The sequence below is a fragment of the Erithacus rubecula genome, assembly GCF_903797595.1.
Source record: "Erithacus rubecula genome assembly, chromosome: 1".
NCBI lineage: Eukaryota > Metazoa > Chordata > Aves > Passeriformes > Muscicapidae > Erithacus > Erithacus rubecula.
The window spans coordinates 16,118,696-16,131,001 of NC_136658.1; the positions used below are offsets into that span (position 1 = coordinate 16,118,696).

Genomic DNA, 12,306 nt, shown 5'->3' on the forward strand with positions numbered 1-12,306 from the left:
AGACCTCTGTGTGTTTTCATCTTATTTGGAGTATAAGAACTTTAACTTAAACCTGCATAAATCATTGACTTAGACTAGATTAAAAATGGTGGGCCCTAAAAGAAAAAAAGAACAAGCAAGCTCACAGACATTAAGGGGTGTCCAGCTTATAATAAGCATCAGTAAGCAAGGGCTTGTCCAAAGAGATGTGTCATATCTGAGACATTAACTTAAAAACACCCAAGTGCTATTAAATCTGTCTCTACAGCTATGCAAACTATGGACCAGCATATCACTACCAGCCATCAAAACCCCTTCCAGACAACCATGCACCCTTTCAATGCCCAGTATTTTATTTTTAAGGGGCTTCTGTGGTAGTCAGTGACTCAAATACTTCAGGAACCACTAATTTACTCTTGGCACTGCAATAAATTTAACTGTGGAAGGGACACAACTTTCTACTGAAGACTGCTGCAGGAGGGTCAGACATATAAAGCACTAAAAGTACCTAAAGTACAAATTAGTAATAGAAACAAGTTTATGTAACCAATTTTGCAAAATTATTGCTGCTTTTTTAAACAGACAGGAATTTGGGGCATTTGGAGGGGGCATTTTTATGATTTCAATTGGTAAAGAATTATATATCAGTGCTGAATAGGCTTAACTTTCATTGTTCTAAAATATGAGGTCTAACATATTATGAAAAGGCACCAAAAGAAACAAGTGGCACATACAGTGACTTATCTTACACAACAGAGTTCACCTCAAGATAATTTAAGTGCTGAAAAACAAAATCTATAGTGTGCTCATTATATAATGTATTTGCATGTCTATATATGCACAAATTTTCCCATTCAATTGGACACAATTTTTCAAAAATTGTACGTCTATATTTTTACTCAAAATATTGAGTCATTTTACCACCAAAAAAAAAAAAAAAAAAAAAAAAAAAAGGAAAAAAAGAAAAAGGGTGAAGTCTTCTGGTTTTCTTAACTTCTCTGGAAGACAAGTAAACTCTGCCAACTTCAAGGACTGCACGTCTGACTTTATTTGTAATTACTAAATCAAACATGCCTGAATAGAAAAATTACTTAGGCTTTCTCTGCATGTGCTTTCAGCTGGGAAAAAACAATATTGCATTTAAATCACACAGACCAAAGGGCACAGAACTCTCTAGGGGCAGATAAAAATGCTGATGTGGAATCTAAAGTGTATTACAGAGCAGAGGTGCCACAGGGTTCTTCAGACCTTCAGAGATATTCAAATTAGTCTGTAATCTCCAGGCTGTGTTATGTTAATTAAATTTCCAGTGCTCATTACTGAAGATTTACTTGAAATATCTATTTATTTAGTGATTTTTGAAAGGGTTTGTGAACTAAAGAGTTGCACTTCAAGTACTGCTTCTGCCAGTGTATTGTTTTCACAACTTGATGGGAAAAGTCCTGAAAGAACATTTGTGTTTCTTCCCTCAGGCTATCCAGGCTATTAATGGCTACACCAACATGAGTGCTGAAGAGTTCACAAACATGATATTTCAGAAGATAGATGTGAACAATGACGGTAAGAACCAGGTTTTGTTGGCCTTGGCAGAGATTCCTCTGCAAGAAGGGATTTACATGTGACTGAAGAATAATAGGTTTAGATAACTGAAATCCTGAATCTGTTCTTCTTTGCCACTATTTTACTTCAGCTCTGCAGTGAAGTGTAAGTCAACTGACAAAGGAATTACGTGCAGTAAGGGCTAAAACAGAGGTCCTGCACTGCTCATCCAAAATGCCAATTCTCAGGCTGCACAGCAAAATGAAAGTGTGATTGGCAGTGGGGGAGTAATATATTTGTGTTGGTATAATCTATTTTAAATCCTTAAAAAGATCCAAATAAGATGCATGGTTGCACATGCTCTAGCAATTTCTAAACACTGGTGAGCATATTGGATGTTCCTGGAAGGCTGGCTGTCAACACATGCTAAGTGATATGCTCCTGTTTTTTCCTCAAGATACTAGGTGATACCAATTGGTCTTGCAATTGGAATACAATTTCATTTCACTGCTTCAGAGTTGTTTCTAATTGAAAATTTGTTGAAGTCCCCCCTCATACTTCCAACCATGAAGATGCTCTTTCCACTGGCAACTATGTTTTACAGCAATTGTTGAGATCATTGATAAATCAGGAACATTAGGAAAGCAAAAAAGAGCAAAGTCAGATCATAGAGAGGAATTTTTGGCAGTTTGGCAAAGTCTTGGTGCATTGAGGTTAAAAAGTTGATTGCAATATATAATCAGAGTATATAAAAGAGTATATAATCAGAGTATATAATAAGAGTGTATAAAAGTAACAGTGGTCTTGTGATGCATGTGGAAGATGCATTAGAGGATAATTTTTGACCCATCTCCTTGGCCCACTCTTTGGGTGAAGACAAATTACGAAAGTAGTCCAAACAACACAGTCAAAATCTAACCCAAATTCTATGACTATTCACTGCTTTGACCATATGTTTCCTGGCAAGTAATTACTCTATCTGAGCTAGACCATTATTTGTGTCATACCTTTTAACAAGGAAAATCCAGAACATGGCATATACAGGGTTATTTTCATAGTGGTTCCATAGTTTCTAAGTTTTTAAATTCCTGGAAAACAACAGGATTACCTCAACTTGAGCAATGGGCCAAGTTTTACCAAGTTTAGCTTCAACTCTGCTACCTTCCTGTAGCTTATTAAAGAAAAATGCAAATAGACAAATAAATTGCAAAGTCCTTCCTTACATTAATATGTAATAAATTATCCCATGAGTTGTAAAGAACAAATCTGTTGGTTTTGCAATTTATTTTCATTATCTGACAGAAATCTGAGGCCCATCACAGCAGCAGTGAGTCTGGGCCTGCCTGTGTAACTTCACCTGGTAACTTCAGTGTGGTTTGTATGCCTGCTATTGGTACCTCAAAATGGACAGCTGGGGATCAAGAGGAGTGTCCTGGTTTGAAGGACAGGTGTCTGCCAATAAAGGCAGAAGCTTCTCTTTGAAATGGAGAATATAAAGCCCCTTCCATCAAATTATTATAATTTTGAAATTAAGGGGCTCTCTGGCAAAGATATGGGAATTAGGAATAACAGTTCTTTTCTAGGAAAATTAAAATAGAAATACAGCATTACAGAGAACAGTCCCAAAACACTGACAGAGTCAGAATATAACCTGACACCTTGTCAGTCAGGGTGTTGGTAGCAGTCCCAATAAATGGTGGCTGCATCCTCCTGCAGTGGCAGATGTGGTTCAGCTGGAGCAGTGCTCCTGTAGAAGGTGCAGTTTTCCTCTGAAGGTCCAGGGATTATGTGGAAAGGTCTGGTTTTCCTCTGGAATCCAGTGGAAAGAAGGTATCTTGGTATCCAAAATCTCAGTTTTTGTCTAGGTAGGAAAGGCTTGGCTCCTCCCCTTGGCTGGAGCATCTCCCAGTGGGATGATGTAATTTTATCAGTCACACAGTGGGACTGAATGGCCCATTAGCAGATGATATCTTCCTGGAGGGAGGATGGGTTGTGGAAAAGATAAAGATGCTTGTCCCACCTGGTTTTAAAGATGGCGCAATAGCAGATGGTATGTGACATGGAGATAAGGATCACTGCCCCACCCGGCTTCAGCAGATGGTGACAAAATACACATTTCCGGTCACATCCTGTATTGCAACCCAATACAAAGAGGGAGCCCCAGACCAGCTGACCTGAATGAGAGGAAAATGGTGCATCATGTCCATGGGATGAGTCCAGGAACCCCATCCACACAAAGACCTGAGTCAAAGGCAATACAGAGGGAAGGAGAGGGTAACTAAGAGGAGTGCCTGGGATAGCAGGAGAGTTCAGAGGGAGTGAGTGGATGAGTGACAAAGCAGGATGATGCATGCAAGTGTACAGAGATGGCTTGTTCTGATTCTGCCTGTGGAATGATTATATAGGCTGTTATTGAAAAAAGAAGTACAAACTTCCTCAGGGCTCTGCATGCTAGCTACTGGAGAGGGTCTTAGTACTTTCATGGAAGCCTAAGAACCAAGACTTCTGTCCAATTATAATCTTCCTCTTTATATGAGCCTGTCACCAGTATAGCAAGGACAGATGTGACTAAAACAAAAGCAAACTTTTTCACATTTTTCAAATGCTGATCTTGTGCCTTTTTCATGTCAGATGAAGTTTCAAAGGCTGCCATGGACAAAAACCAAGATACAAAAAAACCCCTACAGGGAGTACTTAAACCTGAAAACAGCCAAAAGTCAGCATACTAAGCATTCACCAGACATACACATGACTTGAATTGCTGCTCCCCTGCACCCTCGGGCCTTAACTCATCCAACTATTTTCCTCTTTGCCTGGCCCTTGTCATCTCTTATATTACTGAGAAATCATTCATTGTTGTGAATTTAACAAGAAACTTTAAACCGTTCTCAGAGGAAACAATCTGGCTTTTCTTATTAAACCAAGATTTATTTCTCCTCTCAAGGTAAAACACTATCACTGGAACAACCCATAGACAGAGAACTGCATACATCTCTGTGTACTTTGGAAACAGACACATGCCTAGAACTGGCCTTTGCTGACAGGGAAAAGAGCAGGACAAGAGAAAGAACATTAAACAATATTCCTACTCTTCAACAAAGGACTAAAATAGTTTTATTGTTGTCTTGAAACTTCTAAGTTATTAACCTATTTTGATATGAGCCCAACAAAAATCACACTCTAAATGGCCATTTCAGTTCCTGAGAAGAATGTATCCATCAAACCTCTTTTTTTTTTTTTTTTTCCTATATCTGATCATGGCTCTAAATAATCCTAGTAGTCAACACAGGGACTATGCCCACTAATCCATAGCAAATCACACTCTAATCTCTTTTAAAACCAGCTCTAAGATAAATTCCTGTTAGCCAGTACATCTAAATTCAGCCCTGATATAGGCTTCATTAGAGCCTCTTTACACACACTTATGAGCACTTATAATTGTCTCAGGCCTTAGTGAAAGCTGCATTTGACCTGTTTTAACAGAAAAACAAGTGAGTCAGTTCTAGGATCTGACTGATGCAAAGTGAGAAAACATTAGCAAATATTCTACTTGCATTTGCCTATCAGCAACTTTCATAAGGGGTTGAATCTGAAATAGATGGGTTTTTGTTTGCTGGAGAGATTGCTGGGTTTCTCAGTTTCTAAAGAGTATCTGACTTTCTTTTAGGGGAACTGACTTTGGAAGAGTTTATCAATGGTGTGGAAAAGGATGAGGGCCTAATGGAATTGATCACACAAAGTTTTGACCTTTCCAACGTGCTCAAAATCATACAGAACGGCAGGAGAAACAGTGTCTGAAGGATCCAGTCATGGAGGTGGTCTCTGTGTCATCATTTCAAGGAAGATAACATTTGTTATATTCAGAGGGCTTGGTGTTGTCAAAGCCTGCCTGGGCAATACTGAGCAGCCTTCTCCAGGAGTAACGATTTTCACTCTTCATATATCTCTTTTTATTTTCTTTATTCTTTCCCTTGTTAATGACTGTGGCAGCCACAGGGGGAAAAAAGAAAAAAATTTTCCTGCGTATAATAGAAAAGATATTTTATGCAGTAAAAGTAACTTATTTGATCTCTGTGGACATGTTGTGGTCAAACCCTGGCTAGCTGCTCACTCACTCCGTTCTAGTGGGATGGAGAAGAGAATTGGAAGAGTGAGTGAGATAACTTGTGGGCTGAGATAAAGTTTAATATGGAAAGAAAATGCACACAAGCAGAGCAAAGCAAGGAATTCATTCACTGTTTGCCACAGGCAGCCAGATGTTCAGCCATCTCCATGGAAAGCATGGATCCATCAAGCATAAGGGTGACTTGAGAAGATCACTTTGAACATCCCCTCCCTTCCTTCTTCTCACCCAGCTTTATATGCAGAGCATGATTTCTCACAGTGTGGGATATTCCTGTGGTCACTTGGGGCCAGCTGTCCCAGCTGTGTCCCCTCACAACTCCTTGTGCACCCCCAGCCCACTCAGTGGTGGGGTGAGAGGCAGAAGAGGACTTGACACTGTGCAAGAGCTTCTCAGCAGTAATGAAAACATCTTTGTGTTATCAATATTGTCCTGGTCACAAATCCAAAACACAGTCTCATACCAGCTACTATGAAGAAAATTACCCAAACTGAAAACAGCACGTTCTCTTCTGTTCAGACTAATCAACAAAATAATGAAAATAACACAAACTACAGCTTTTCTAGAAGAAACAAAGTTACTATTTTTCTTTTAAATATGTGTTCTTTAACCTATTATCTAAAGTGTGGGCACAAGCTTTTAGGTAGGACTGTGTTCTATCCAGATGAATTAAGAACAAAGCCTACTTTGTATTAACCTAACATTTGCTCTAATCAGTACTCAAAATTGGATTAAGTTCTCTGGGAAACACTTCAGTTAGCTTAATATTCCCACGATCCTCCTTAACAAGGTCTCTACTACTCTTGATTTTATTATATATGTTAATTAAAATAATGTGATATTTTGATGTTTTTTCAAGGGCTCATCCACTGTTCTTTCAAATTAAGCTTTTATAAAATTGTTGGAATTAAATTTTGTTGTCTTTGTAAAGCAGAACTGGAAGTTCAAAGAATAGCAAAGCCAAAACCATTTTGTAAGCACTACCAGAGATTTCTGTCCTTTGACTTGTATGTTCTCCTTTGCAAAAAAAATGTCTTTACTGGGCTCTTTGCCATGGCTGCATGACACAAAAGGTAAGAGGTATAGGGTAACTTGTACTTCTGCAAAACAGCCTTTCCCTAACTATTTTAGGTATCTTTGCCCTGTCTAAATACCTAGGTGAAAGCTTTTAGCAATTGAATCTTTCTGAGATTTCTACCTCTTGTCAAACTGGCTTGCAATTGCCTCTGCAGATGGTAGCCAGGATTGCAGGGAAGGCATTTGCAGATGACATGATCACATAGTCTTCATTTTTTTTAGGAAAGGAGGCTCAAAGCACAACCTTACTTTGTAAATAACAAAACTAATTCTACAAGCTGAAATGAAATGGCATGAAATGTGTGCAAAGGGAAAACTATAGTTCTGGTTCTATCAGGATTGTTTCTCTCTCAAGTCTGTAACAAGTTTTATCAAATTACTGTATTATATCATAAGACTAAGTTCTGATTGCCTGACAATGCCCTGCAGGCATCACACTAGTACTAATTACTGCTAGAAACATCAGAAATAAGCAAAATAATTCATGCACAAATCGGTGCAGGTTGAACAAAGCACTTATTAAGACTTTGACATGAGTTTTTCTTCAAAATTTACTTCAAATTCATGTCCATTTGCACATGAAATGTATTCCATCATCTACAATTATTATCCCAGGTTTTGTTTGATCAATGGAATATAGAGAAAATATGCAACATGCATCACTTGACATTATAAACAGTTCTGACATTATAGTTCTGACATTTGAATCTTTTATATCCTTAATAAAAATATTTTAAAAAAATAAAATTATGTATGAGATTGCTGATGCTTTGAATTTTAAGTTCTTTTATTTATTCATCTTTGATACATAAATATGTCACTGTCAGTTTTCTCACACCCAGACTTCAGAAAGTCACTGTTCTTAGTCTGATGCTTTTGTATTTAAACCCTATGAAGGTGGTGTCCTTCAGAACTGACTTTACAATATTTAAAATACAATGACTCAATCTAAGCAGCTTGGATGTATGGAAACAGCTGTATTTGGGATTTTTTGTTTTAAACTAATGAAGTAATAGACTTGGAAAAATAACTACTATCTATATATGCTGACTTTTTTATATAAGTGGATTTAAAAACGAGTATTTCCATTTAAATTTGCCTAATTTTTCTGCATAAGTGTAATCATATGAAGCAAATTACCAATTTTGGGAGAGTTCTGTATTGCATTATAAAACAATGTATGTAACGAAATTCTTGGTAATGTTTCGTTACACTAAATTAGGAAGGTATAGCTGAAATGCTCATTTCCTACACTAATAGAAAACCATTTAGCAGAATCCTGTGAAATTAGGATGCAAGAACCTGTGCATTTTAATGTAAACACTGTGGCACATAATTCCAAAAATTATTTATCTACAGTAACTCCATGTGTTTGCAACTACAGATAAGATTATATCTAAATATTTTTTGTAAGTTGATAAACATAGACCAATTTACCACTAGACCAGTTTACTCAGCCAGCCTGGTCTTGAACACCTCCAAGTCTACAACCAAATTCAAATACCTTTCTAGGCAGTTTTTACTGTGCTTGAAGACAACAATGTATTGAATCAATAACTTTTGAGTTCCTAAACTATCTGGCTCCAGTTTGAAATTAAGGCCTGAATTTTTTTCCTCAGTTCAAGCTGCACTGTTTACCCAAACTCATGTCCTGTGCAGAATACTGGAGATGCTGGGAGGGAGGACTGGATGGAGTCACAGGAACCCAAAAACCGTAAGGAAAAGAAAAAGGGGAATAAACCTTAAAAGGGAAGGGAGGTGGCAAAGATCAGGACTCATCAAAGGAATATCATGATGTGACAATCTCTGACCCTAAGGGACATATTCTAAAGGTAAGCCTAATTGGCAAAGTATGGAAAGGAGAAAAAGGAAGAAGAGACTGAGGCTGTGGAGAGGCATGTTCATGTCCTGTACCTCAGACAATACCTGACAACTACTGCACAACAAAAACATAAATATATGGCAATTAATCTGAGGGTCTGTCTGAAATTTGGCTTTCCTTGCTGCCCTAACAGAACCAAAGAACTTTTCCAACAATGCACTGAAGACAAAGTTCAAAAGAGCTCAGACAAATTAGCCTGTCATCACTTATCATCTCCTGTACAAAGTACAAACTAAAATAGTCTTCTGAAATTTTCTACCACTCAGAAGAAATCAGATTAGCAATGTTACAAATAAAGAATCTGAAATAGTGATAATCTGCCCAGCAGTTTCTTCTGCACTGCTACTGCACCTGATTTCTCCAATACCAAGGGAACTAACCACCCAAGACATCTTCTGTTTATTCACTGAGAATGTTCAACAGCTCAATAAAACAAAGGCACTTTTCATTGCTTCTCCCTAGATTACTTTCATTAGCTGTGCAAGTTAGTAAGGTAGCAACCTTAGATATGTTGGGATGGAGAATTTTCCATGCTGTGGAAAATGTTATTTATTTAGGAAACACAGTAAATTCTTCCTCACAAGTGCCCTCTGAATGGCAATTGGCAGCTAAGTGAGTAATTGACATAAAGAGAAAATGGTTAGTATTTTACTCTCCTATCCCATGAGCCAACTAGTCACTTGCATATACATAGCAATTACAGATGTTCTAAATTTCACCTTTCCTGGAAAACACAAAGTACACTCAGAATGATAAATGAATATGAACTTGAAGTCCATTTGTGGTCCCATATAAGTCAATGATTCCATCGATAGCAAACCAGAACAGAATTTTTTCACCAACATCTAAAGAATGCATCAAATTCTTGATTTATGCACTCTTATTAACCTTTTGTGTAGGACCCATTAACCTTTTATGTAGCACTTTTATTAACCTTCTATGTATTTCTGTAGGCTACTGCTGAAGGATGTAGGGAAGGAATGTAAGAAGTATTGGGAAAACATTTTCTAAAAACAGGTGATGCATAAGAATAATGATAATTTTCCTTTTAAAAACAGTGAAATATTCATGGAAAGGGTTGACACAATTTTGAGGGTATCAAAAGAGACTAAACTCCCATCAGGCTTCAGGGACAGCTTTTCATTCTTACCATCCATTCACATGCCTTTTCCATTTTTGTTCCCAAAGCAATAAAAATTATGTGCTTTTTTTTATTTTTTTTGTTCACACTTGCAGCATACCTCCAGCACTTAGCTTTAATGGTTCTGGACAATATTGGAAGAGTTTGCACTTTTTCTTCTCTTTTTATTTAAATTACAAATATTTGACAAACTGCTTCTATCTTGGAGGATTTCAAATCCCCTCAGATTTAAAAGCTCACTTTTTAAAAAGTTGAACATTTGCAATTAAACATGTTTTTATTGTTCTTATTATACTAAGGGTGCTCATCTCAAAAGATAATCTTTTTCCCTTGTCCTTTTTTATTTTCTAGTTAGGTGTCAATGTTTCATATCCTGTTCACCAGCTCAGCCTCTAATGGCTGTGTCAGTTAGCAATCAGCTTCTAGGGAAGAATATAATAATTTAGTCATTTTCCAAGTCATTAAAAAATACACAAAAATACACAAAAGATACCAAGCTTTTTAAGGATCAGTCAATTTTTTCATTATCTAAGATGGTGAGATTCCCAAGTACCCAAGTTAGGAACTGCTTTTTCTTAGATTAGCAATGGAAAGAGGAAATTCTTGGAGTGGTAGTTCAGCACATGAGACCAACCATCTCCAGAAGCTTAATTATAAAAAAATCAAGCAAAATAAATGCACAGTCTTGCTCTCCAAAAAGAGAAGCTCACAGAAACTTGTTCTATCTACCAGGGTTAGTAAATGCCTGTGGAGAACACAATTATAAATCTTAATTTGCTATTTTCTGGTGGTTTTGATTGGTGCAGAAAGCACATTTGTGCCCACGCAGACTCAGGATGTGGTCTGCTGTCCTTCACACCTTCCTCTCTAGAAAAGTGTCAAATGCTGCCACACCTTTGGAGAGAAGCCAAATGTGCACAATAGCAAGAAGCAATTTGCCAGGATTAAAGGGAAGTGCTAATCAGTGGTTCTCAAAGAGACAAAAGGAGTATGGAGGTGTAAGAATTTACTATCCTGCAGGTGTAAAAGTTGGAGGGTAACTGTCCAACAAACCACAGAATCACACAAACACAGAATGGCTTAGACTGGACTGGAAAGAACCCCAAAGACCATCCAGTTCAGGCTCCTCTGCCTTGGGCAGGGACACCTCCTACCAGCTCCATCCAACCTGGCCTTGAACACTTCCAGGGATGGGGTGCTCACAGCTTCTCTGAGCAACACATTCCAGAGTCTCATCACCCTCACAGAGGAAAAAAAAAAAATTCCTAATATTCAGTCTAAACCTGCCATCTTTCAGTTTGAAGCCACCCTCCTTCTCCTGTCACTACCCGCCCTTGTAAAAAGTCTCTCTCCATTTTTCTCATAGGCGTCCTTCAGGTACTTGAAGGCTGCAATGAAATCAACTCAAAGCCATCTCTTCTCTAGGCTGAAGAGTCCAATTTTCTCAGCCTTCCCCCTAGGAGATGGGATCCATCTCTTTAATTATCTTGCTGTTCTCTCCTCTGGACTCACTCATTGTTCGTGTCTTTTTTCCTGTTCTCATTGTTTTGTCTGCTTGTTGCTGAAGTGGGGTTTTTCCCCCTCCAAATCCTTTCTGCTTCCTTCTACTTGCCCAAAGTACTAGTGCAAGATAAAGGGAGAGGAAAAGAGACCCTCAGAACAAGCAGGAGGGGACAGATAAAAATGGCTTGTCAGCATCTGGGGAGTAGTTTTATGACAGAGAAAACTTTTTACTTATATATGTGCTACTCATGCTTCTTGGTTTAATTTCTTTCATTTCTGCTTTGCATTAACATTCAAGGCACACTGAGAAGAAGAATCTTCCTTTTTACAGAAGAGATACATTCAAGCATCCTTTCCTATATATCTAAAACAGAGACATCTGGAAATGAGAGCCACGGTGCAAGGAGGTCTTGTGACACTATTCCCATGACAAGACTACTAATCACTGAGAATCATTTCACATGCTGTGGCAATATGCAGTAAAAACTGCCACAGATGCTGTTAGTTAACTTCTGTGGAGTTTGTGAAATTATTATTTGGCTACAAGTCTATCTCCACATGTTTCTGTGATACTGAAAAGAGGACAGAGATGGAGGTGTCCAAATAAGCAAAATTTTTCTTAAAGGAGATTTTGTTGATCATTCACAACCTCCATAGTAATATGGGGACCAGCTACAGTGAGCTGTATAAATCCAGCTCTAATTTCCCCTCTATCCATAACCTACTGCATATATGTAAATGATTCCTGATGGGTTGCTGTTTCTCCACGCACTGCTAATCCATGTAATCCTTTAAAACACATAAGCAAAAGGTACAACCCCTTCACTAGCAGCTGCTTTGCTCCCTCCCAGCACCCACCTCCTTGCTGAGATAATTTTATCCCCCACTTCACAGTATAGGGCTGTGTTACCTTACCAGACATCCTCTAATCACAGAGGAATGTCTAAGCAAATAAATGTTAACCTCATGCATCATAAGAGTAAGGCAGAAAAAGCAATACTTTTGTTTTCTTTCTGAATTATTTGATTTAACCGTGCCAAAAAGGAAACTGAATTTTTAACT

The 12,306-nt window shown here is 37.9% G+C and overlaps 2 protein-coding genes across 2 annotated transcripts in view; one reads left to right on the forward strand and one right to left on the reverse strand.

Annotated features, from left to right (window-relative positions):
- The window catches only part of GUCA1C (guanylate cyclase activator 1C), a gene marked incomplete at both ends in the record, with an annotated part of 34,647 nt that extends 29,331 nt beyond the window's left edge, over positions 1 to 5,316 (forward strand). Inside the window, 2 exons of the mRNA XM_079310411.1 lie at positions 1,452 to 1,539; positions 5,186 to 5,316. Of these exons, the coding sequence (XP_079166537.1) occupies positions 1,452 to 1,539; positions 5,186 to 5,316 (219 nt within the window). The remainder of the gene's footprint in view (positions 1 to 1,451; positions 1,540 to 5,185) is intronic.
- The window catches only part of HHLA2 (HHLA2 member of B7 family), a gene marked incomplete at its 3' end in the record, with an annotated part of 497,990 nt that overhangs the window by 270,490 nt on the left and 215,194 nt on the right, over positions 1 to 12,306 (reverse strand). The window lies entirely within an intron of this gene.